The sequence below is a fragment of the Dreissena polymorpha genome, chromosome 1 (assembly GCF_020536995.1).
Source record: "Dreissena polymorpha isolate Duluth1 chromosome 1, UMN_Dpol_1.0, whole genome shotgun sequence".
Taxonomy (NCBI): domain Eukaryota; kingdom Metazoa; phylum Mollusca; class Bivalvia; order Myida; family Dreissenidae; genus Dreissena; species Dreissena polymorpha.
Window position 1 is genome coordinate 4,409,406 of NC_068355.1, and position 27,769 is coordinate 4,437,174.

Below are 27,769 nucleotides of genomic sequence, written 5' to 3' on the forward strand. Positions count from 1 at the left end.
AAAATTCTCTCCCAAAATATTGGAACCGAGGCCATCGCCCCCTCGGCCCTGCTCATACGCGCCTTCAGTAATTGCTGTTACTATTTTCACAGTTTTAAGCACTGTAGAGCAAACAGTTTCTATTTTTACTGTTTAAACACGGAAGAGCAAGCACGCCTCGGGAACAATAGTGGGGTCGACAAAGACCATTGCTCTGGCACTGTGGTTCAAATCATAAAAATAAATAATAGAGTTTTCTAAACAACAAAACAATTTAAAGTTGGTCTTTGTTTTCCGGTTTTATATCTTTGTATTATTTTTATACGGTATATTTGTGTGTCCAATTAAGAACTTGGGATTCACGAACGACGACTCAGTTTCGATCTAGTATCGTTTATGTCTGAAATACGTTACTGAAAAGACTCCCAGTTGTGATGGCAGAATACATAAATATCATGTTCGTCCAAGGATATTATCGTTAATTCTACACGTTCCCATGGTATAAGTCATTGGTAATCAATAATCAATTTAAATGCAGACTCACCCATTGTGAAGAATAAAAAGAAAATGTAAAATATTTGAATATAAATCTTGTTGGTGATTAAATTTAAGCACAGAAGCAATTGCTATTCACTTTAATAAAACATTTTGGGTGAGTACGATTTTCATCCTTATATAAAGGCCGAAGGTGGTAGGCAAAGAATTCCATGTCAGTTTCTGTTAATGAGTAAGGAAAAATGGAGCCGACAATTTTTAATTTCCTAAAAACAAAATAATGCCTGTTTGGGTAAACATAAGACATCCGGCAAGGTATCGGAGTAAGAATATAATCGTTACATAATCGTTTAATATTTTTAAGTCTTAGAAATTGTTTGTACTAGATTTACAAATAAGGAATATTTTGGAGTCCCAGCTCAAAAATATTCAACAATAGCCATTTTATCTTAGTATGAACAATGTATCATAAAAATAGAATTCTTAATGGATAAGTAGAAACTCAAAAAGTTGATCTAAAACATTTGAAAACATATGATAAAACCAAACATTTTTTTTTAATTAGAAGAAATTAGAGTGAAACGTAAATTAATATAGGGATAATACACGTTTTCGAGGGCATGATCATCTGCGGGCGCTCGAAAAATCCGTGCCTTTTTGAGATGCATTTCGAGAGCGCCCGCAGATGATCATGTCAGAGAAAATGTGTATTTTCGCTATTATTGCATAAACAATTCACAAATACCAAAATAAATTAAAATAGCATTGAATAACATTGAAAACAATATGTCATGTTCATTCGACATCGACAAAATAATTCGATTATTTCATATGACGTCATACAGTTCAAGGTTGTGTTTTACATATGCTTCACTCGGTCATCAACAGAAATGACGAGGTAGTTTTCGATTGAAAATGTGTTTAAAAAGTGGATTAATGCAAATTTGAAATACCGTCGCGCAAAGTAAGAAATGAGGAATTATTTTGGAATTTACTGGTCGTGGCGGATAAATATATCGTCAGAATAAGTCATTGTTTTCATAGATGTTTCTTTCGACAGTTTCGTACAGGTTTATCTTAAGTAGGTACATAAACATTTACATTTACAGCATAGTCTTTTGTAAGTGTTGAGTAAATAACCGTACCTTTATTGAGGTTGCCAATAAAATAAAGCTGTTGTAAAGAGAGTTCAGAGGGTATAATTTGAAAAGTGGATTGAAATATCCATTGCTTTTATCCCTGCATACATGAGGAAACTGATGCTTATTCAGTTTCCAATTTATGCTTGGAAAGTAGTCGAAGGCTGGAGTTATTTACAAAGTTCATAATAACTTCATTGAATCCAGCCATTACTAAGGGAAGTAACTGCGCGTGGACCAGTTTATGAATATGAAAAACACATACCAGGGCTTGAACGGCACGTGAATCGCCTTGTGAATACACGTTTTCTCCCGTTCAAGCGTTCCTTTTGCCAAGTTTCTGCACCCCGCCAGAGGGCATTATAGATAGAGTTTATGCAATAATTAGCAATAAAGCATTAAAAACAAAAACACTGTTCCGAAAATGATTATTAACTGTAATGTCTTATTATTTGCAACGGACTCACATTATATTCTTTACCAGTTTTGAGCATTTATGTATTAATTGCATAATTTAGGTTAAAAGCATCATACAAGTGGACTATCTCTAACGTTTCGATAACGTTAATAACATCTCTGACAATAGCAACGAATGTACATAAACAAACCCAACAGATAGTTAGAATTGCAACCAGACACCTGAATATTTTCAATTTTTGAGGGCTTATGCAAACGTTTGAAGGCATCTATGTAACTATAGCTGTCGCTCTTTAAAGTGTAAATGCTTTACATGAGCAATGTTATGGATTGATCCGATTTCAAAAGACAACCTTCAAACGTAAAAGACAAATTATTCATCGCTTGAAACTCCACACATAACTGAAAAAAAACATTTCGCGGAATGTTTTGTTTAATTTCTGTGCTTGAAAGAAAAATTCAACGAATGGTTATAGAAAACAACTCTTTTATAATTACGAGTTATATAAATATTCGATCATTCACCTATCGCAACCTATCTTCTTTCATCGCATGCGTAACTACAATACATAAGCACACATAAGCGAGTAAAACTAATAGGTCACACGATATTGTAATATGTATCATAGACTGAAGTAAATCCATGTTTGTTGCTATTTTGCGCAACTTTTCAATTAAAAGAAAAAGTAACTGACATTGGAACACGATGCTTTTGCAAAACATATTGCGAATTTTAGCACTCTTATTTTTCACTGATATACTTATTTTGTGTTCGTCCGAAAAGCGTATAAATATTTTTCTCAAATCGGTTGCACCAAGGTTCAACATTCATGCGGTTATAGTTGACATTTTTTAAGGTAACATATCTCACAAATCATGTATAGTTTAACCATTCCATTGTCGTTGTCCCATCATGACTGGTGGCTTTCACCTGCAGCTCCGTGCCACCGAATTGAAATGCAACTTGTACAGCGCGTGTTTTCTTGTCAACGGATGAGGATGGTGGAAATTTAACATCAAACTTTCCTACGAATTTGCATCCTTCTTCATCAGTATGGGTCGGGTCAATTTTATCAGAGGCAAAGACGTGGATTGTGGTTGATGATTGCGAGTCACTGTCTGGGAAATACTCTTTATGGTCGATCCATTTTCCCAGCTCCACCGTCTGACCGCGAGTTACATGCTTACTGAAACAATTTTTTGCTACGAATTTCTTGCCATCATAATATTTGTGCTCTTTTCTGTGTCTTGTGTTAAAATCCATAACGCAAGCAACACCGTATGTGTACGGCATTATTCTGGAATTTATTATTTCTTCTTTGTGTCCAAATAGAACTGCGCCACTTACAACGGCTATTTCGGTATCTTCCGGTCGAAGTACAGGGGTTCCCTTTCTGCTAATCCCATTTCGCAAGGCATCAACCACATAGCCAGACTTGGCAAAACCTCCTACCGCCAATACAGCAGAAATCGGCAAATTTTTAACGTCCTGATGCGACAAAATGCTGTTGATAGATTGAAGGATTCCTGCGGTACATTTATCATACAAATCCAAAATAACACGCAGAGGAAAAGCCAGACGCGAATTTGCAAATTGTATTCCTTGAATATGTGTAGTCTGTAATAAATGTTTGATTTTGTGTCCCCTTTTCCGTTCCCATAATTTTTTTAGCGGAGCCGGAAGCAGTAGATTGAATATCTCATGATTGCCCTGTGCCGGAACCTAAAAATAAAATGAACAATGTCATCTTACGAATAATCTTTTATGTAGTTTTTTTAATCTTGCTATTAGGAAGAACGACCTACAGCCACTCAAAGCCTCGACACATTCATCGTTTGTTCGTAGGATGGGTGACAGTATGAAAAACATTGGTACAAGTAATAGGCAGACTATAACATAAATAAAACCTCTCAACGATTACCTCAGGGCAGAATTGTGTTTAGAGCACTAACTTGTAATATATCCGGCTTTTTAAAGAAATATTTCAAATAACATAAAAATATAAATTTTTTTTATTCGCTCCATTCTGATCATATCGAAATAGAAACAAATGTTTGTATTGTTTGTTTCATTTGCTCTCCCCAATTGAATGATCGATTTGCTGCACAGGTGGTTATCGTGTGGCTATGATATTAATTAGTGAAAACATCATTTTCAATGATTAATAATCATATTATAACGAAAAATCAACTTTTCTGAAAAAAAACAACTTTCACTATAATATATATATAATCACCCGAAAACAGGGTACATCGTTTTGAACAGCCATTACTTCATCAATTTTTTAGCGATTTCCACGATCTCGGTCTTATTCAATGCAAACATGCATTTCCTTTCTGGAATTTTCAGTTCTGTGCGTTACGGAGTATAGCACAGAACGTATGTCTAAACATAACGCACCGCACAAAACAGGTATATGTGCGGTTCGTTCATGCGTGTGGTTGTCACGTGAGTGATGGTCACTCAGGTGGACACAGGCGGGAATTTGCACGGGGTGTTGATTGTTTGGTCAGTTCTACGCTAGACTTCGATCAGTAAACTTGTCTTCGTGTACAAATCCTACATCGTGTTGTCGACCTTAGCAGAACACAGGGTGTCCATGCTGCAAGATTTGGAACGCATCATAGAAAAGATAAGTGCTAAAAGAAACGTAAATCTGTTAAATCCGTTATACTGAATCTCGAGCATAGTATCGAGTGTTACGAAGTAGTAACAGAGTTGAAACGATGTATATTTCAAGTAACAATTTCAGCACAAGAGAAAGCCGATCAATTTACAAATAAAAATATTGATGGCACGTGACCGAAAATTCAAAGGTCATTAATGGTAGAACACGACAAAAGCTTTCGAACTTACTGGGGAATAAATTGCTATTCTTTGTGGTGTTGTATACATTCTATATGTATATGTGTAAATGTTTTGCGAGTCTGATGACGTAATGTTATTTGCAGAAAAATACAAGGTAGAGGCGATGGCATATAAAAAGGCGGAAACATAACGCCACGCGGCGCTCTTGACGGGTCATATCAGAAGCCGGAAGCTTCATCTAACATCGCAACACAAGGGGCTGAAACTCAATTACCATTGAGACGCACAGGACTATGTTTCGCATGTGGCGAACCGGGTCATCGGAGAGGAGCAGCTGGATGTTCAGCAAACAGCTCGACCAATAAGTTAAGTTAATTATGCATAGAACCCCGTTATCAGAAAATGGGTAGTTTCGTGTTCGTCGGAAAACGTAACGTACAGAAAGTTCCTAAAGTCGAACGTGATCAAAAGGATCCATGTATAGTTCGCCGGTAAGTTGAAGGAAGGCCCACGCGGTTAAGTAGCAGGAGACTACTGATAGTAAGTACACTTTCGATGTAGTAAATGGCGGTTATAAGTTTATTTTTTTCCGTCGGAAAGCGGTAACGTACAAAAAGATCTGTCTCAATGTATCAAAAGGATCTTATTATAAAACTGGATCAAAAGGATCATAGTATAGAAATTGATGCTAGAAGCTCGCCGGTAAAAAGAACGAAAGCCCATGTAGCCAAACTGTAGCAGGCTACGGATGGTTGTTACATTTTAGATGTAGTAAATTGCGGTTATATGTTTCCTTTTCCGTCGGAAAACGGTAACGTACAGAAAGAGATAAAAGAAGCAATTGATCAAAAGGATCATAGAATAGAAATTTATCAAAAAGGAAAAAATCATGAAAAAAAAAAAAAAAAAAAAAAAAAAAAATTAAAAATTTTGTTACCGGAAGTTTGTCGGTTAGTAGACTGAAAACCCACGTGACATTTATCATGTTGTTAATACGCCCGTTAATACGTTTATAGTCGTATTTAATAAGAATGGGAGGCCTCGATATATTTTAAAATTATTATTTATTTATTTGTTCTACTTTCGATATTAGAGGGGCGTATCATGATATTGATACATTCACGAACGGTGTGGTTTGAGCTATCAAGAGAATAGCAGGCAGTGTTAGGTTGTTATAAGCTTATATTTGGCACGATAACGGCCGATCATATATTTATTTATTTGTTCTACTTTCGATATTAGAGGAGCGTATCATGATATTGATACATTCACGAACGGTGTGGTTTGAGCTATCAAGAGAATAGCAGGCAGTGTTAGGTTGTTATTAGCTTATATTTGGCACGATAACAGCCGATCGTATTTTTACTAAAACTCGTTAAAACTAAAATGAGGTGTACTAGCATTCTTACGTCAAATTGACTTAAAATAGTTATTTGCTTTTGTGATGATGGCATACATCACAGTGTAGAATATGAAAAAACATTATATGCTAGTGACTAGACGAGTTTGGATGTTAACTGGCTGAAGAAACAGTATTTTGATTCCTTCTCAGAGAGTAGAATGGCTCGGGCATGTGATCAATATGCATAAAATGCAGTTTTTCATAATTAAAAATTGAGTAGCTAGGCTAGAAAAAAGTAATGATTCGATGATCTATCTAATTTATCAAACGAAAGAAAAAGTAGTACCAAAAGATAAATTAATAGCTAGTCTTGTAGGGCAGATAATTTCCTTTCAGAGTGTGATTGTAAATAAAGTTTGTGATAACAATGCATATATACAATTGCATAAATACCAGAGCTAGTTGGAAAGCTCCCGTTATTGTAACGTTGCAAGCTATTTCCAAACTTAGATTATGGAAATAAAGCACTAGGCAGTTAATCAACGGTGGGAAAGATTTCAAACACAATCAGTTGTTTTTGTGTAATATATTTGCTGATGCAAGTACCACACGTTATGGTTTATGGAGGTTTTATAGAAAGTTGTAGCTTTAATGTAGATATAGGCGAAATGACTGTCAAGCTAACGATTTTCATAAAAATAAAAAAGCAAATTAATTTTCAATTTGTTTTATTCCAATGACGAAGAGAGTAAAGGTATGTACTCGTGGTCTTTGAGACCCTAAAATGAGAAAATTGGAGTGTACATGATCTTAATAAAAAGAGCAACCTGTTCCCGGAAGTGAACAGATTATTGACGAAAAGAAAAAAGTTATTCCTGGAAGTGATTACTATATTACACTGTTAAAATCAAGGAGGTACACTGCCAGTGTTTTTATAAACGAAACAGGTAATGCATATTGTGATTTAATATGAAGTCAATACATTAAGCCACCGGAAGTTGGTTTTCAAGATAAACCGGATAAGTATTCCGTCGTTTAATATGACGTAAGTAAAATTTCTTATGATCAAGAAAATGCCTTGCATACGGCTAGAAAAGGTATGTTTTTGCTCCAGGAAGTGAGCAGAAAGAGTTTGCTATGGTCCCCGGAAGTGGACATAGAGCCCAGTAGATTGCTCCCGGAAGTGAGCAGAATTTGTAGGCTATGGTCCCCGGAAGTGGACACAGAGCCCAGTAGATTGCTCCCGGAAGTGAGCAGAGATGCTCCATGAAGAGAGCAGAGAGTATGCTATGGTCCCCGGATGTTATGTTATATGAAATGTTTTAAATGCTTTGCAAAATTCGTACATCAAAGTGTATTCAGACAATAAAATGTAAAATCTATATTATTGAATGGTAGTCATAAGAAATAGCTTTAGATTTAAATATGTAGTGTGGATACTGGATTCAATGAAAAGAGGCAGTGGGTGCCTTAGTTCAATATGGGGAAACAATGTAAACTGGTTAGTTCAGAAACTAGGTTGGTATCAATCTGTATCAATAAGATGATATCGGAGAAAGCAAAATGCATCCTTGTTGTTCCAAAAAGGGGCAGTTCGCCTTATTGGCTAATGTTGATTTGTCATACGGACACATTGTGAAATATTGCAAAAAGTTTGGTAGAGACTGTATGATTCCAGGTTGTTTTGGTAACACTAGATTATCATTAAATAAGATAGCGTTAAGATGCATATCACAATACAGTTATTGATGTATAGTACATATGTTTGACAGGAAATGTTTTGAGAGGTACTCTGAAGGAGCGATTAGAGGGCTCGGGCTTGCATGGGCTTCGAAGAGATTAGATGGCGGACAGAATGGCTAAGTAAATACTTAGAACAATCAAGAGCAGACAATACGGTGAAGAAAAGAATTCTTCATGTGCACATTTCAAATACTGTGAAGAAAATGTAGTCGCCATGCCAGCCTTACATATATCAGTAGTAATGTACATGGCTCAATTGATGGGTCGAGGAAATCTAATAACGTTTTTTACATCTGTGTTTTACAGTATTAAATGGATCCATTCTATTAATAGTGTACATGATCCAAAGAAAGATTTAACAAACTATTATAAGAAGCTTCAAAGCGTGTGTGTTTCAAACCATCTCACAAGAAAGATGTATCATGTACATGTGCATTCATTAGAGATGATACAAACATTGTGTTTGATATAAGGAGATTCCTCTGTTTTCATTGATGATTGATCATTTTTAGCTCATCTATTTTTTGAAAAAAAATTATGAGCTATTGTCATCACCTTGGCGTCGGCGTCGGCGTCGGCGTCGGCGTCGGCGTTGGCGTTGGCGTTGGCGTCGGCGTCCGGTTAAGTTTTGCGTTTAGGTCCACTTTTCTCAGAAAGTATCAATGCTATTGCATTCAAACTTGGTACACTTACTTACTATCATGAGGGGACTGGACAGGCAAAGTTAGATAACTCTGGCGTGCATTTTGACAGAATTATGTGCCCTTTTTATACTTAAAAAATTGAAAATTTTGGTTAAGTTTTGCGTTTAGTTCCACTTTTCTCAGTAAGTATCAATGCTATTGCATTCAAACTTGGTACACTTACTTACTATCATGAGGGGACTGGGCAGGCAAAGTTAGATAACTCTGGCATGCATTTTGACAGAATTATGTGCCCTTTTTATACTTGGAAAATTGACAATTTTGGTTAAGTTTTGTGTTTAGGTCCATTTTATTCCTTAAGCATCAAAGCTATTGCTTTCATACTTGCAACACTTACTAACTATCATAAGGGGACTGTGCAGGCAAAGTAATGTAACTCTGACTGGCATTTTGACAGAATTATGTGCCCTTTTTATACTTAGAAAATTGAAAATTTGATTAAGTTTTGTGTTTAGGTCCACTTTATTCATACAGTATCAAAGCTATTGCTTTCATACTTGCAAGATTTATGAACTATCATAAGGGGACGGTGCAGGCAAAGTTATGTAACTCTGACTGGCATTTGGACGGAATTATGGGCCATTTATACTTAGAAAATTGAAAATTTGGTTAAGATTTATGTTTTGGTCCACTTTACCCCTAAAGTATCATAGATATTGCTTTCATACTTGGAACACTCACAAACTATCATAAGGGTACAGTAAAAGGACAAGTTGCATAACTCTGGTTGTCATTGTTACGGAATTATGGCCCTTTTTTGACTTAGTAACTTTTAATATATGGTTAAATTTTGTGTTTCGATCCACTCGAAGTATCAAGGCTATTGCTTTCAAACTTCAAATACTTACATGCTATCATGAGGTTACTGTACCTGGCAACTTGAATTTTACTTTGACCTTTGAATGACCTTGACTCTCAAGGTCAAATTATTAAATTTTGCTAAAATTGCCATAACTTCTTTATTTATGATTAGATTTGATTGATACTTTGATGAAACTACTTTTACCTGACATACCACAATAGACTTCACCCAAACCATCCCCCGTGCCCTCCCCCCCTCCCCCGTGCCCTCCCCCCTCCCCCCCCCCCTAATTTTTTTTTTTTTTTTTTTTTTTTTTTAAGATCATCTCACAAATGACCACCACACCCTCACACTATACCCCCACCCCACCCCACCCCCCCCCAATTTTTTTTTTTGATTTTTTTTTTTTTTTTTTTTTTTTAAGATCATCTCACAAATTATCACCACACCCTCACACTATACCCCCCCCCCATTTTTTTTTTAAAACGGTTATGTTTGAAATACCGTCCAACCATCGCACCCAAAACCCCCCCCCCCCCCCGATTTTTTTTTTTTTTTTTCGCTTTTTTGGAAGATAATGTAATAAATATCCACAACCCCACACTATACACCCCTCTTCACTCCACTCCTCCCTCCTTTGTGATTGAAAATGAGAGTCCCTTCACCTTTAAAAAGAAAATAGATGAGCGGTCTGCACCCGCAAGGCGGTGCTCTTGTTGGGTTATGCATGTACATGTATCATGAATATTAACAAATTAAGTGAGTTTCATTGTAATGACCTACAATTGAAATCTGATCACTTTGTTATTAATGTACGCCATTATAATACTGGCATGTATACGAATGGTTCGGATATTATAATTGCAAAATGTACAACTACAACTTCCCATATGGCGTTTTATTAACAAATATGTAATTAGCAAATTGGTCAGATGAATCAAATGATTTTTGTTCAAACAAGTTATTGGTTATATATATGTAATTATTTAGACTAGCTAACGCCGAGGGCGTGTTTTAGAGATGTTTGAAGCGACATGGTCGATGGAAGTCTGATAGGGCTAAAGATGAGTACATTGATGATTCTCTAGAAAAAAAAAGCTTTTTATCACTAGACAATTGAAATTATAATTGATTTGCGGTTCGAATTTAAAACCTTACTAACCTTTGTTTTTGTTCTATCGCAAGCCTTGCCCAATGCAAAACGTGTTGTGTTTTGTGCTTAGTTGTGTGAAGACTTTTCAGTTCTGTGCGTTACGGAGTATAGCACAGAACGTATGTCTAAACATAACGCACCGCACAAAACAGGTATATGTGCGGTTCGTTCATGCGTGTGGTTGTCACGTGAGTGATGGTCACTCAGGTGAACACAGGCGGGAATTTGCACGGGGTGTTGATTGTTTGGTCAGTTCTACGCTAGACTTCGATCAGTAAATTTTTACTTTTTAAATTCGAACCGCATTAGTAGTAAATTGGCTCAAATGACATGTAATGTTTGTGTTACATAATGTTTAGTTACATGTTAATATTGGTTGTTTTCAGGTACAGTTTTCCAGAGTTATTTTACATTGGGCTTCTGATGAATTTTTATCTCTGGTTTTTACCCTGGCCTTGAAAACACCAATTAAGGACACAATACTAGAAGTGATGTATAAAAAGTAATAGTTATACTTTGTGATATAATTTATAGATCGAAAATTGTCCTGTCATGTTTGTACTACGATTGTACTTGATTGTTATATGATACGAATATGTAATATTCGTGGACGTGTGTTGTCAATGTAAATAAACTGATCGCAAGCCTTGCCCAATGCAAAACGTGTTGTGTTTTGTGCTTAGTTGTGTGAAGACATATACATGTCTTGCAATATTTTTACAAATACTGGCCCAACTTTTAAGAAATAACACGATACACAACTCGCGTGACCCACTTGACATCGATCGATAATGACTTTTTTTCTTCAGAAAAGTTGATTTAGTTGTGTTTCATTTTTCTTGATAACCACCTGTGATTTTTTGTAGCCTAACTGTGTTTCGAGTTTAGGAGGCGATACTATTAAATATCTACATTTGATCGCACCGAAATGTTTGAGCAGACAAGAATATTCATTATAAGAACAACTGACACAACACACTTGTTTTTATTCTTTTCATTTATTCTTTTCAACGTACTTTATATATAACGCTTATTTTCTAATTCCGACGTGTGCTAGATTTTGTGAATAAGGAAAAAAATGTACCTGACACTTCTCGTGTTCAAAGGACGCTTGTAAGTCGAGGTATTCAACTGGGTATCCCATGATAAATTCCTCAAAGACATCTTGGCCAGTGATTTGTACAAGCATCTCAAAGAACTCGTCATTAATATTCATCCCGCCAAACGGCCCACCTCCTGACTTATGTATATGCTCCAAAGTTTCCCCTTCTCTAACTCGAACAGTAGTGATGTCGACTGTTCCACCTAGGTTTTGAAACATTCATGAAAACAAGACGATAAACATGTAAAGAAGATAGATGTTCTTTAACGATAGATTTTCTTTGATTACAAATATATTGAAAGCTAAATAGGCAAAAACTTGAACATACTGACTTAATATAGCTTATTTAACATGTTATTAATTATTGACTAGAATACATATAAGTCGCGCACTGTGAAAAGGTGGTTTAATGCATATGCGTGAAGTGTCGTCACAGATTATCCTGTGCAGTCCGAACAGGCTAATAAGGGAGGACACTTTCCGCCTTAGTTAGATTTTTGCTAAGTAGAGACTCTCTTAAAAAAATATCATAACAGCGAAAAGAGTCGTCCGTCGCACAGGCTAATCTGGGACGACACGTTACGCATATGCATTAAATCCCTCTACTTAGTACACAGAGCGAGCCTCATATAACATAGTACACATGAATTACCTCCAATGTCGACAACAATTATAACGGAGCCTGGTATTGCAATATAACGCACTTTTTCATTAACGTCCTTAATTTCGAGCTGTTCTCGGGTAAAGTGACTGCAGAAGATGGCAGCACACTCGGGTTCTAGAGCTATCGTCAAGTTGTTCAGCCGGATTCCAGCCTAAAAGACGAGGTGGTTATATTTAATTTAGAAATTGAGAAGTATGGTTCCAATAACATACTTACTATATTTCTTACTCTTAAACAAATAAAAGTAGAGTTGCTAAGCGAATATTATAGTCATTCTTGTCAATTCTTAGTGTTCAATTATTGAAAATTACAACGGAAATAATCCCCTTTTTCTTTGTTCTGACTACATACTGTATTATACACTTTCAAATGAGTTTGAAATATAGTTTTGATGAATGACATGCCACAATTCATAGGTGTAAATCCTACAAACGGAATTAAAATAAATAGCAGTAAATGTTAAAACAGTTACAAGTCACGAATCTTATCAATACTCAATATTGAATTTGAACATATTGCAATTATGAAAAGCCTCATCTCTTCAATGTCGTCTGGGGCCAATGTGGCTACCAGACAATGTGTTAAGAAGGTAATTTGTAAAACCCATCAAATATTGGAGCAGGTAATCCTGGTTAACATTACAAATCTATTGTTCGTGTAATATGATGATATAATTCTGTGCTCAGCGTTCGTTATCCGGTTTTTATTTTTTCAGCCTACCTGCCTTAATTAATTAGGCCCTAATCGCTGTTCAAAGCGATGCATCCTGTTTTCGGGTTATTTCGAGTTGAATACCTTGTTATATAATTATATATTTGATAATGAAATTTTGTTTTTCAGAAATGTTGATTTTTCGTTATAATATGATTATTTATCATTCAAAATGATGTTTTTACTTATTAATATCATTGCCACACGCTCACTACCTGTGGATTTTTCTTTTAATGCTAACGTATGCAAATTGTTTAAACCAAAACAAGCAAAACTGATGTAAAGTCAACAAAACCTCCATAAACAATTATTAGCAATCGAACATGTAACATCATAAAAACCTCTTATTATCGAGAGTGTTCACAGTTATTGTGACCAGACGCTTTACAAAAAGAACTGTTTTGTATTGCGGAAACAATACAATTAAATTGACTTTAAATTTGTTTCCCTTTTGCTGAGCATTAAACCAGCATCTCTGCCACAGAAAATATGATATGGGGAAAACCCCTTTCATGTACATTTTAGATTTGCAATAGACAAATCTTCGTGCGGTGCATAAAAGTTATTTTTTGTGAATTTATAGTAGAATAGCTATTACATGTATGCATCAAATATTTATTCTTCAAAACTTCAAAATATTTCGGATTTTGTGTGCATTTTTAGCGTGTACACTTGTATTACCCCAAAGCAAACATATAGTCTCTATTTAAAATACTGGTTTAGGAATAAGAGGCGTGCACAACGGAATCCAGGCAAAACTGATAGGGCAAAAGTGTTTGAAATTGATATTGTTGAAAAAGTTTTGGAAATTGATATTGTTGTGGGAATCTTTTAACAAACATGTAGTCTTCAATTTATTAAGATAATCTTATGTTATCAAACAAATCGTCCAGGACATTGAACTTGTTTAAATGGTACAGTAAATATAGCTCACTGAAATACAAAGTCAATTAGATAACTAACCTGCTTGATTACGCCAATATCATACTGATGCGATTAAATACTTTTCAAGCCGAAACAAATAATACAAGAAGCACAGTTATCACGTTTACTCCACAAAAGACCATTTTATGGTCCAGTAACGGCAATGATTGAAACATGAGTTTGTAACCTCGGTGACCCTGGTTTACTCCAGGTATCAGGACCATGTGACTTTGGTTGGAGGTCAACGAGCCGGCCTTTTTGGTTTTCCTGTTGCTTCTCCCACAACATAAGACCCATATCAACATAAAAAAAACCTTTCACTAAACATCAACCAGCTGAAAAGTGCAAATATTTTTAAACATATCTTTCTAAAGTTCGTAAAATTAGTAAATTAAAAGGATAGGAATGCTGGAACATAGCAGCCGTAGGACCTAGTTAAATTCGGAATACACAGGGATATTCATCTATTTCGACCTTTTTATTTCTAAATAATATGGCAAACAGCTTTTAATGTATGTATCTTATAAGTAATTTGTGTTATTTTGAACATGGTGCTAAATTACTATTCTTGTTAACAAAAATTCTTTTCAAATAAGACGAATTCATTATCAGTAATCACGTACCACATTCAACTTTGTTCACCGCCATAACTGTTTTAATTGCAAGTATATATTCCAAAATGATAATGGCAGTGACACGAAAGTTCCATTAGTTAGACTGTCTAATTGATATGTACGTCGCAAATACTAGTACTTTATGTGTGCTTATACTTCATTATTTAAAAAAAAGTTTCATTCTTTTAAATAGCCTTACCACTTCCGTTGCCGCTTCTCTCATTAAGCCTTTTGCACGATCTGTCCAGATGGCCGGGACAGTGATCACCCACTTTGTATCCTCCTCAATGTATGCCACGCCATTTTCTCGCATATGATCGAGGATGTGCTCTTTCATGTATTGGATTGACCTCCCGAACACCAGTGTAGCAGGCGCATGTCGACCTTTCACATCTTCCACTGTGGTGTTTGCATTAAGATTGTCCTGTAAAGCGTATAATACATGTGGTGTGTTTGAAAAAAAATGTGTTTTGCGTAGTCTATAGTTAAAGTACGATAAGGATACTACCTAAATTCAATACACGTGTTTTTATAAGCATAATATGGAAATGATATAGCACGACGCGAAGATGATAGAATTTAATGAAAGTTAATATACTTTTATAAGACCTGTATCGTCAAATAATCCTACTAAAATTAATGTGCAGGTTATATGGTTATCCATTTTAGTTGTTAATTTGAAATAAATAAATGTGCATGTTTTACACCGTAGTAACGAAGTAGTTTTAACAACGATGTGATTTTTATACGAACAATATAACTAAAGAAAAAATATCGGGGTAGAAAGTCTTGTCAACTTCTAATAGTCTTAAAGTGTATGCAAGTGACCATCTTAGTATACCATTGTATAGTAAAAAATAATTATATGATTAAAAGTGTTATAATTTTGATGAAACTGTTAATCAAAATGATTGGGTTGTGTGCAGTGAAAGGAATACAGCCGAATACAGGTCAAACGCGCATTGTCATGAGATTACACAACCTTTTTCTGGTTTTCTGCATTTACTATTTGCTAACACGCTTGTGGTAGAGTGTCATATTTAATCCCTCGAAACTTGTTTAAATGAGTTTATTATTGAATAACAGATGATGAAATACGCGTTTTCATATCATTATTTAAGCTCGTCACTCTCATTTTCTTTTCTATTTCAAGAACTATATTGTGTTCTGTCTACTTACACGATTGTGGTAGAGTGTCATTTTAAATCCCTCGAAATAGTACCAGTTGTCCCCATCCTTCTCGTCTTTTTGAATGGTACGGGACTTGCGTTGTGCTGCATATCCAAACCCTCCCAGCGAAAGGTCAGGCTTTTTCATTTTTAAAAATGAATAATTGAGTTTATTAAATTATTGAAGCAATCATGTCGTGTTCAACGTGTGTATGAAAACATACCACTTGAAGCATATTGCCAAAAAAGAAAATAATGGTAAGAGCTGAATCTTACCTTAAAGTATGAATATATAAGGGTTGTAGCAAAATTTGGACGAATTAAAAGTACTAAACGTGCTTATATCTCGATATTAATTCTTCACATATTGAGGTCAAAGTGTGTTTGATGTTTTGTCTTATGTATAAGTTAGCAATTTCTTTACGATGCTGATCGCATTGATCTGTTCGTGGAAGACACATTAGTGTGATACATTTGGGATGTGTGTTTAAAATGCAGTTATTGAATACCGTTTATCCAAGAAAATAATCTTTAGTATGATACATAATGATCTGAATAAAACCTTTGAAAATTGTTTAAACGTTAATTGTTTCAAGACGTAAGTGATCGTATAGCTTACATCTTAATTTCTTAAAAGTAATTCAAAACAATATTTAGCCATGTAAGTTAAATAAATATTTTAACAAATTTGGCTAATTTTATTTACTTAAATGTTAAACTGGAATAAGCATATTTAACTATAACCAATGCACGATATCGGAAACCGAGCGCATTTTTCTGATATTTATTTAAAATTAGCACCTTCAGCAATAATGCAGTCCTTGTTTTGTGTGCACATATACCACCATATTGCCATTGTGTGTTGATATGAATCTTCAAAGGTTCCCTGTCATATTCTGACCGATACTGGTATGCGTATCCACTTGCAAATGAACCAAAGTCGATCGCTATCACAAGGCGTGGAACTGCAGACTAAAATGTTAGAAGAGTAATTCTAGCTATACTTACAATAGCAACCTCGCACATATATAGAGAGATAGGACAACACTTATAATATTAACAATACTTTGGTGTTGCACGTTATGAATACATATGTTTGTTTTTGGAAAGTCATGCTTAAAAAATCAAGATACGTATATAAAATAACTTTCCAACAAAACACGTGTTTAGTATCATTTATTCCAACCATGCTAACAAAAAGGAATTGTTATTATTATGGATAAAAGGGTTGTTTGTCAATATGCAATTAAAAAGTGTAAAATATAAATGAATCGTAAATGTTACACTTCTATAGTGCGACACATTATTGCATATTTTATTATTTTCTGGACAAACAATCACTTATTGTAACATTATGCATAAGAGATCCATTAAATGTCACACTCATTTTTGTAAACAAGTTTGAGCGTTCTACATATCCAATACATAGTTTGATGATGAGCTTATAGCGTCAACTGCTTGAAGAAAAAAAAAGTTAACTTGACTGACCCTTTCTTTCTATTCTGGTCCTAAATCATTGGTAATTTTTCTTGTTTCAAAATAAGTTTTCCGTGTATAAAAAGAATAAGCCACTATATGGATAACTCAAGATCGACATTAACCGAGTATTATTCAATCGTCCTTTATATATGCGTTACATATTTCCAGTTCTAGACCATGACTTTACATTCTTGTTCTCCACTCAACAAATACAAATATAATTATCACTGGGGGGTCATCGCATTCATGCAAAGAAATGTAAACGGTTTTTATGCATTTAACGTCACAATCTGCACATATTTAATCACTATTAATTCCCCAATAAATAAATGTATCTGGCATTGCGCTACTAACCTTATTCTGGAAAGGGGCTGGAACTGGGGCTGGGGCTGGGGCTGGGACTGGGGCTGGGGCCAAAGCCTTTTGTCCCATGTTGACGCTGTCAAGTGCAGACCTTATGTTGGTGATTAGCGTTTTTTAGGGAATCATCGGAGAGCTTTCGTTGCTTTAAAAGAAAATACTATTTGAAACAACATCAACACTTGGGATACATGTGATTACATACTATGCGTTTAAATTTTTCTGTAGTAGACCAAATCTACACATTTAAAATTTTACGATTATTAAAAAAGAGCTCTTAGAACACAATTTCTTACTCGAAAATGTTGTATTAATGTGTTGCTTTTATGTCTAAAATGAAGTATATCTTGGTAGCAACTCATATTTTTGTTCAACCAGACTCGTTTCATCCAACACGTATGACTTCATAGATAATTATTATATGACCAATATGAGACTAACTGTAAACCAATACCTCAGTTTACTGCACTTAAACGCTAAATTAATCGAAGCATCAATAGTATGACATTACAAATAGTGTTTCTAAGATAACCACGAAGAAAACTGAGGACCCCGGTAAGCAATAAATACATGGAATAACATGTTTTTCTAAATTATGCATATTTATAATACTTATTAGTGTGATAAAAAAATAAGAAATAATTCGAAGTAGTTTTCCCAAGCATAAATGTATTTTAGTTTTGATAGGGAATTACGCTCCAAAAATTACATTCTCGGAACTGTATAACTTACTATTTTCCTGTTATTGTGCTATTTATTTTCATAAGTGATCAGTGTTTAAGACCAGTATCTGATATGCGAGACGCATTATTCTTTATTATTTTCTTTTGCTTACAAACCTGCCCATACGAACACCTGTTTTGCAAGTTTGATTTGTTCAAAAGTGTTTATTTTTGCAAGATTATTGTGTGGTGAATATTCAATAATTCTACATTCAATTGAAAAAAAGTTGAGTATACAGTTGCGTCGCAGTATACATTTGAATGATACACAGTGCATGCAAGATGGGAATGAAAACGTTTCTATATTCGACTTTACGTCAAACTGTAATCAAACATTGCGAAATAATATCTAATTTGTCTCGAAACGCTTCTCGACTTTAATAGATGATCGATTTACAATTTCGATTACCTCTCAAATTTTCAAAAATCGTTTGTTTCCCAAAATTAAATCTTTTCCGAATTCACCAAATCACATACGAACGTCTTTAAATTGTGCGGCTATAATGACATAAGCAAATATCTGTCAAAATCGTCTGGATTTTGCTGTAATTCATTATATAACGAAGTTTCTGTCTAAATCCACGATTTGTAAGGAAAACTTTAATAATCAATGTAAACACACGACACAATAAAACATTAAATGACATCCGAGATTTCTTACTTTTTGCTGTCACACTAATAGTTTATTCCTTGTTAGTCAAACACTACGAATTTTCATAAACATATAAGATCCTTTGGCAAATCATTAAAAAAAAATAGCATAGCCTAAATTGTTTCGTTTTCACGAAAAACTCGGTGCATTCAAGTAATTTTAGATAGATGAAATGCTGAACATCACGCTTTCATTACACGAATCGCTTAAATATTGCGTTTGTTATCTGTCAAGTGTCTCGGCCTATCTGTAGGAACTTCACCTAATCGCTGAAGATTACCCCGTATCAGAAACAAGCCACATTCGAAAATAGTTATACCACCCTGTATATATATATATATATGTTTATATTTATATATATATATATTTATATATATATGCTTGACATATGACCAGTTTTCCGAATCAAAATAGTCAAAAGGACCGGGAAATACCTGTAAAGGTCCCTAATATATTCGATTCGACGTTTCCCGCAAGATAAGAATTGTCAACACACCCGCTGGTTTAGGTGATGCATCTTTCGTTCATTCATTGAAGTCTGACCTGCATACGTTTTGATTTAATGTTAATGTTGATTTCTTGATTGGAAATAGAAGGTGTAGAATTTTCATACAACTTGCTCCAGCCAGGTTAAACTTCATTGATTGATGTTTTATTTGAAAACAAAACTTTCTTTAACTAGGTTAAAAGTCACATGACACTAAAATACCACGAGGTATCATGTAACGTTTGAATTTGATTACGACGATAACCACTTCATTGGACACGAAACAGTTATTTAAACCAGTGCTTCGACAGTAATTTATAGAACTTATGTTATATATATATATATATATATATATATATATATATATATATATATATATATATATATAAACATTATCAATCCATCCAATTATGACCCATGTTTAAGTCAGTTCTTAATAACAAAGCACTGTTAATGGATACTGCCCTGTTTATGGATACTGTGGCTCACGTGTAAAATCCTGATTGACCTTAAGATCAGATTTTTTTGTAATACATATATAATTAATATCGACATGTTAAGTAATCGTAGACATAGTGTAAGTCGTTTTCTTAGATTTAAAAACTACAGTATTTTAGCATGCACAGAAATTGCTGCAAAACGTTGACACGCGATGTTCACTTTTGAAGCTTTATTGTAAACTCATACACATGTAACTGGAGTAAGAACGTAACGATAAAGCGTATTTGCAAATTATAAGTTAGTTTACAACAAAATCAACTCTTAGTAAACTTGTATATACAATGTGTACACGCCATACACACACAAATAAATACATTCAATTAGAGACGCTTGACACTGCGGCCAACTGTCAGATCATAGAAAAGTCCAATGAACTCTTTAAATAATATTTGTAATTTTTTAAATCAAATGCAATGTGTTAACTTGACAACATATTTTCAGAAGAAAAGATCAACCCTTTACCTAACTTCAAGGCATTTGTTCACAGATTTTGGCTTTTTTAAATTCGTCATTAAATGCTCTAAATTGAAACATTTAGAGTTGTAGTATAAACCAAGAACATAATTAAAGAAAGAAGAACAGAAAATATGAAGATTACTATCTTTCTGGGATTTTACAACTAATTTATGGATTAAAATAAATACCCTTTTAACCACTCGGTAAGTCGGGCTTAAAAGTTACGTCATGCACGTGGTGCATTATTTAAAATAAATCCACGCATTACGACTAAATCTAACGAAAACAACAGAAATACACCCAAATGTTCCGTCGCTTGTATTGCTATATAATTTTAAAAATGTCTAATGATGATAACGCATAAGTATATTATCATCATGATTTTATGTTCAGTTGTTGCTGTGATCAATATGTCTTCTCGTATTAACGTTTAATATAAAACACAAAAACATAAACGACTCAATGAACGCAGCTCACAAATGAAAACACCTAGATTGAATGGACAACCATACAATAGTTTTGTTTCCAAACAATACTTCCTGCTGTGTTGAGAATTCTTGGGGGGGGGGGGGGTTCTGCCTCTCTGTTATACGTTAAAATCAATAAAACAAATATACAAGGTAACAATCATTACTCAAGCTTTTTTTGCCAACATTTTAAGGGCATGTTATGGCTTACCTTTGACAATCACTTCCATCAGGTAAACACATTAAAACCCATCTTCAAAAGATAAATTAACAAGAGGCCAATGGTGGCACTGAATCGCATGCTGCAAGTATTCTTTTGTATGGATGAAGTCAGTGTTTAAATCAGATACATCATTATCTGGTACTGATTGCAGACAAATGTGGCTTATCAAAAGAGGGTTATTATGATATCAAAACTGATAAGTTCTGATCAATTAATATAATCACAAGTGTACAATTTGTATAGATAAGTAGCCCTGAAACTACGTGGATGGGTTAGGCACAACAATCGCCAAAAACATTAACCTCTTATGGGGGATTAAGACGATGTAAACATACTTAACACGAAATATTTAAAGCGCTTAAGCGTCAGCCATTCATAAACAAGCCATGTAAAATGTTAACAAATAAACGTGAACATAATGTAACGAATAAAGGTCATTATAAAATTTACTTTACTTTACTATCCTACTATTTATTAAATTTGACATAAATATCATTGATTGAAAATAAGGAATTGGCCATAAATAATTGTATCTTTCTTTAGGTACTGTGATCTTAACCATCTTTATAAGGCATCTATATTTGAAATGTCTTTTTTACGCCTGCTTTTATTCTTGAAATGTTCAAGGGATGACTCATTTAAGACTGTTTTAGTCTCATAGTCGCACCTACCGAAGCAAAATCTCATTTTTTAAGAATATTTGCCAACTTATTACGAAATACTGGAGTGCAATGAGTTGTATTCAAAATTCTTGAAATATTACTACTTTCACTTCTTGATAAATGTGTATCATTTAATAATTACATAATATTATGTATGTCGTATGAACAAAATTTATTATTGAAGGGGTGTGTTTAAGATTTTTTTTAAATAGGTTGTGCATATATGATGTTTTGTTGAACTAGATAGATACAGGTATTCTTCATATCAAGGGAAGACCATTTTAAGACAAATGTAAATTATATCATTATGAATACTGCGTATTCTCAATGAAGAACACGGCATATGTTTATGAATCTCGTTTGTAGTAACCGGAACGTATTTCTATGATGATACCTAGCTGTTCAACATGATAAAAGAAAACAACACATCACTATAAGAGTATCATGAGAACACAGCCGGGAAACATATGCTGGCTTCCTGTGTTTTAAACATTTTAAACAATTAGATTTCAATAGGTTAACTGTATGACGGAAAATATGTGTCAGTTATATCATCTACATATACATCAATCGACTTGACACATAACCATTTAACCATTGTTCTCCATACATTTTTATTGAAATAATTCGTTGTAACAAATGCAATAAAAAATAGGCATAGCACTGGTTTTTTAGTTTGAAACTTAATTTTCTATCATTATGTAACAAACACTGCATGTGACAGTGTAAAAACAAATTCTTAAACGCAACAACAAACCAATCAGCAAAAATTATCCATCCAACATTTTTTCCGGAATAAATTTTGCTTCAGATCCCCTCGATTAAGGTATGAAACAGTCATTGCGCAAAAGCTTCGTTGTTAAAGCATTTTATATAATTTCAGTAGTACGGCTTTTTAGTTGTTGATGAACGCATGTTTAATAAAATGGCCATACTGTAATTAAAACATTTCTTCCGACATTATTTCGGTGCATGCTAGGTGTATCATTTTTGTACTAACCGGGTGCCTGGCTATTTTAAATGATTCTTAATTAAACATATTTCCGAAAAGGACATACAGTACAGTACACACACTTGGTTTATTACCTATTTCGACAGTATTTCAGTCTTTTTATTATCAGTTTAACTGCCCACTTTTCCTAAGCTAGCTAGTTAACTGACAGTTTCCTTACTTGAATGCTAGATTCGGGGAGAATGGTCATATCGAAAAATGTCAGGGCCAATGACAAATGATGGACCTTTGGCAGGAATCGAACCTGCGATTCAGCTGAGATAGCCCTTCCCCTGATCATACATCATTGATAAAAATAAGCACCAGCCATTTGTTCTTTAACGGGTAATTTTTAACTGTGTCTGCAAATACCGATTTTTGGTTTTATATAGACATGCATTTTTCATGTTACGTTTCTCAAGTTTATATGAAAAGAATCCAGACTTTTTCGAAAATGCTAATTGTCTTAATTAATACACGTACACTAGTTTGGCAGAAATTTAAATTAACGTGTTTGCTTCCACTCATGGTTGATGTTGTTCTGTTAGTGTTTCAAAGCTGTTTCAAACATAAGAGAAAAGAAGTGGCGAGGAAACATGAAGATTTGACACATAGTTATCTAGTGTATGGGTACTATTGCTGAGGAATCAGTTCCAACAATAGAACCAAATGAATATTTCATGGGTGTACATATGCACAAACCAATTGAAATGAGGTGTGACTATTTCTTCGACTTAACAATAAAATCCGACAAACAAACAAAGTTTTCATTAGTACTTTATCATGTCCAAACACAAACGTAAACTATTTGAAAATTTTCACCGGTATATTCCTCTACAACCAGAAGTTACCTCTTTCTTGTCAGGTTCGTACCTTTAATTGGACGACCATAAAATAGTTTAAGGAAAAACTCACTGTTCCATGTTTTGCATTTACTCTTTCATACCATTGATTTCTCGCAGCCATTTTAATAATCCAACCTTGAATGTCTGCACCTTTGATAAAAAATGTTTCAGAAGTATACTATAAAAGGTTAATACTTATTCTGCAACAAGTGTAAAGCTTGTTTTTTGGTGGAGATGTATTGACAAATAAACGAGCCTTTTCAACAGGCTTGGGTAAGACCACGGAGCTAAGACGTTGATTTTTATTAGATGATTCTCTCGGTTAGTGTATGTATTTATAATGTTTTTCTATGTCAATCTGTCATATCTTCGATATGCACCTTTAAAATACATAATCATGAAAAAATAATCCTTCGTTTTAACAACAACAAAATAATAGTTGGCCCTATTCCAGCAATAACACCCCTTTATAGTCAAATTTAAGATGGTTGCGTGTCAATATTCTGTATAAATAAATAGTATTCACAAGTATGTTTTAAGCAATTTTGCATACTGGTACGTCCATTCTATGACCTCATATTTTCTGAGGAAGTGTTCATCCACTTCTTATTGCACATCATTCAAATGTGTTCGATTGTTTCTTTTGTTCATCGTTCTTCGTTTAAAATTACATACGGTGTGCATCTTTTTCATATATAAAATGTCTGTTGGTTCCAAAGACTAAATTTAAAAACATAGGCATCTCTGAAACTACACCATCCGGATATGTCATATTTGACATGTAGCGTTTTGTATTTATACACTACTTAGTTTCAACAAATCATGAATTTGGGATCAATTCTGATAACATCCACGGGGCTCTACATATGCGTGTTTGAATAATCAACCGTTGGTTAAAAAGCCCTATTTTTATAGTTAAAGCGTGTGGGATATAACAGCATACGGCGACATGGATATTTGACACTATTGTTAAAGCGTGTGGGATATAACAGCATACGGCGCCATGGATATTTGCCACAGTGTTACACGGTCTAGATTAAGATTTTGTTATGCATACTTTTCAGAAGATAATATGTTTACCTTCATAGGATATTTACCTACTGTTTTATAAAACTGTTTTTGTTTAATAGAAGTCCCTTTTACTATAAACGCCACGTGGTTGAACGAAGAAATGTTAGTTGACCAGCTGAAGTAAAACAGCAATACAGAAGTAATCGCTGATGATCAAGTTCATACTTATCATTGTAATACGAAGGCATGCTTAAAACACCTGTATACAACTCTATCTTAATGAGATAAATATTAACGTAAGAAAAACATGCGCCGACGATGAACTTTATTAAGAATCAGAAATATAGATTTTTGCCATTTAAGTATATTTGCAGTGTTATGACCCCACCTTCTTCTATCTAAATAAGCCGGCGTCCATATAAGTTAAGTCTGGTCAAAAACTGGTATTACCGTAAATCTTTCATTCTTTGATGTTGTGCTAAATCCTAAGCCCCTTTGATGAATTTATATAACCAACCTTTTTTCGTTTACATTCTTAACAGCGCTTTTCACTTGAATATTTTTCGTTTAATACAACTTTGTTTATCAAATAGTTTAAAAACATGGGTTAATGAAAAAAACATGGCTTAAAAAGTTTACGGAGCTTCATCAAAGTGCAAAAGAAAAAACTTTCAACCAACACAAGTATGAAATAGAATTCGTTTCACGCATTGAATATGTCTTCAACCACAAAAAAAATGGCGTTAAGTCATGTTTACTAGTTTATTATTTCATATGTATCTCATTTAAAATACATGGGAAGTGTGTACAATTAGGCGAAACCAAACATAAATATTCTATATCACACTCGATCAAACAGAATTGTATACATATCTCATAATTTCTTTTGAATTGAAATGGGATTTTATATATTTATATTTTATATATTTCATATATTTCTGTATCACAACTGAAAGTAAACTAATCAGGCGCGAATAAACAACACGGTAAAAAGTCACACTATAACATCGCCAGGATGGTCTTCACGATAGATAATGTTGAAAATACCCTTCAATCTAAACGGGCTGACTTGAGACGTAAATTCAATATAGGTAAAAATTAGGAATTGACTGAAGGGTGCACGCCTTTTTATTTCATTAACAACGTTTTAGCGAATAATTTGAAGTTCTTTAATGGGCTTAATATTTTCGGATAGTCAGAGATCGGACTAGATAGAATTCATAAGTAAGTTTCTATGTTTCATTCTTTCTAACCAAAACGAAGTCTCTTTCTGCATATTAACCAGAAAGAGGGAAACGACAAAACAGCACAGCCTGACTTGGAGCTTGTTTGCTAACTTCAAGTACGTCTTTAAAAAATCTTACATATAATAAGTCAACATCTGTAATATAATACATACCCTAAATTTCAGAATTATAATATATTATTGGAACATAAAGCTAATCAAAAATTATATTTAGGTTTGATATCAATTGCTACTTGATCAAAAATATATATTATAATGCTTCATCATTTAATTTCGTCCATAGTTGTGCATTTAGTCAATACATGCTAATGTCTATATTTTTAAAGGTAAACAAGAGGCCCATGAGGGTATGAATCGCTCTACTGCTATAAACACTGTGCAAGTTTGGAAAGAATAAGATGGAAAATGTGTACTTAATCGCGGAGACTTTTCTCAAATTCAAGGGGAGATTATTGTGTACTTATTTCTCCGATACTGCTCATATTCAATAGGGTTCAAGTCCTCATTGATATAAAGATACTGTGCAAATTTGAAAATAATTGGATAAAAACTGTGGAATTAATTGCGTAAACAAGCGGGATTTCAAAATTTTCTCATATGCAAGGAGAAGTCATTCTGGACTTATTGCTTCGATATTGCTCTTTTTAAAAAAGGGTTCGAGTCCTAATTGATATAAAGACACTGTGCAAGTTTGCCAAGAATTTTATGAAAATCATGGATTTTATCACATAAAAAAACTGAATTTTCATTTTTTTTCTCAAATTCAAGGGGAGATAATTCTGGACTCATAACTTCGATATTGCTCATTTTCAATAGGGTTTGACTCATCATTCAGATAAAGACACTGTGCGAGTTGGGAAATGATTGGATGAAAACTGTAGACTTTATTGCGGAAACAAGCCTTATTTCACAATTATCTCAAATTAAAGGGGAGATAATTCTGGACTTTCTACTCTGATGTAACCAATTTTCAATAGGGTTCGAGTCCTTATTAATATAAAGACACTGAACAAGTTTGAAAAGAATCGGATGAAAACTGTGGACTTTATCGCGTAAACAAGAAAAAGTATAACGCACGCACGCATGGACGGACGGACGGACGACGGAAACCACGCCATGACATAAGCTCTTCAGGCCTTCGGCCAGTAGAGCTAAAAACTAATATTTATTTTTTATTATTTATTTCTTTTACACGTTTGAAAAATCAAATATTCGTATTCGTTGTTTTTAGATTTTTTTGCAAGCCCCCTATTATATGAATACTGATAAATAGAATATGTGGCTAAGATATATGTAAGCATAGTAAGCCCGAGCCTTCGATTTTTTCTCAAAAGAACAACACACAATTGTCACAATAGTAATAAAACATATTCAATGCTATAGATTTTGATGGTAGAACGATCATTCATCATGTCTACAATCTATCTGCTAAAGGCCTATAAATAACCATTAAATGCAGAAGCAAGAATAATGTTGAGTAGATCTCTTTGTCGTCTAGTGGTCCTGTTAAAACGGTGCTGTAAACCTTTCCCGAACATGCTGTAAACCTTTCCCGAACATTCTAAGGGGCGGGGAGGGGAGAATGGATTGGACGCATGCGCTCTATTTAGAATACAACACACATGCCATATCAGAACACACAACTACATATTTTAACAGTATTAAACACATGCAGTAGGCCCTAAGGATAGAGACGATTATTGCAAAATGAGGGCGATGAAGTTTCACTTCACGGACTTGTTTCAAAATATCCGGCTCTCATATATATATTGTTTTATAGCTATAATAGTTTGAACCTTTACATCTACTTTCAATGTTTATTTTTAAAGTAGATCTTCGTAAATAATGTTTCGTATTAAGAATTCCATTGCATTATTGCATAATTATCGAACGTATTTGT

The 27,769-nt window shown here is 34.1% G+C and overlaps 1 protein-coding gene and 1 long non-coding RNA gene across 6 annotated transcripts in view; one reads left to right on the forward strand and one right to left on the reverse strand.

Annotated features, from left to right (window-relative positions):
- Positions 1 to 356: 356 nt before the first annotated feature.
- Positions 357 to 27,769, reverse strand: part of LOC127868990 (heat shock 70 kDa protein 12B-like) — a 32,621-nt gene continuing 5,208 nt past the window's right edge. For 2 of the 5 annotated variants that reach the window (XM_052411229.1, XM_052411240.1), the window contains exons 2-8: positions 17,601 to 17,751; positions 16,569 to 16,739; positions 15,778 to 15,906; positions 14,798 to 15,022; positions 12,338 to 12,500; positions 11,668 to 11,888; positions 357 to 3,753 (exon numbers count right to left, since the gene is read on the reverse strand). In XM_052411229.1, the coding sequence (XP_052267189.1) occupies positions 2,905 to 3,753; positions 11,668 to 11,888; positions 12,338 to 12,500; positions 14,798 to 15,022; positions 15,778 to 15,906; positions 16,569 to 16,739; positions 17,601 to 17,678 (1,836 nt within the window). In that variant the 5' untranslated portion in view covers positions 17,679 to 17,751 and the 3' untranslated portion in view covers positions 357 to 2,904. Of the gene's footprint in view, positions 3,754 to 11,667; positions 11,889 to 12,337; positions 12,501 to 14,797; positions 15,023 to 15,777; positions 15,907 to 16,568; positions 16,740 to 17,600; positions 17,752 to 18,737; positions 18,755 to 18,989; positions 19,191 to 27,769 lie in introns of those variants that run through there. The other 3 variants (XM_052411220.1, XM_052411245.1, XR_008044365.1) reach the window with 3 other exon arrangements.
- On the forward strand, positions 5,211 to 8,379 carry LOC127869027 (uncharacterized). The gene is made up of 2 exons (XR_008044377.1): positions 5,211 to 6,007; positions 6,157 to 8,379. It is a non-coding gene; the product is annotated as an uncharacterized LOC127869027 (long non-coding RNA).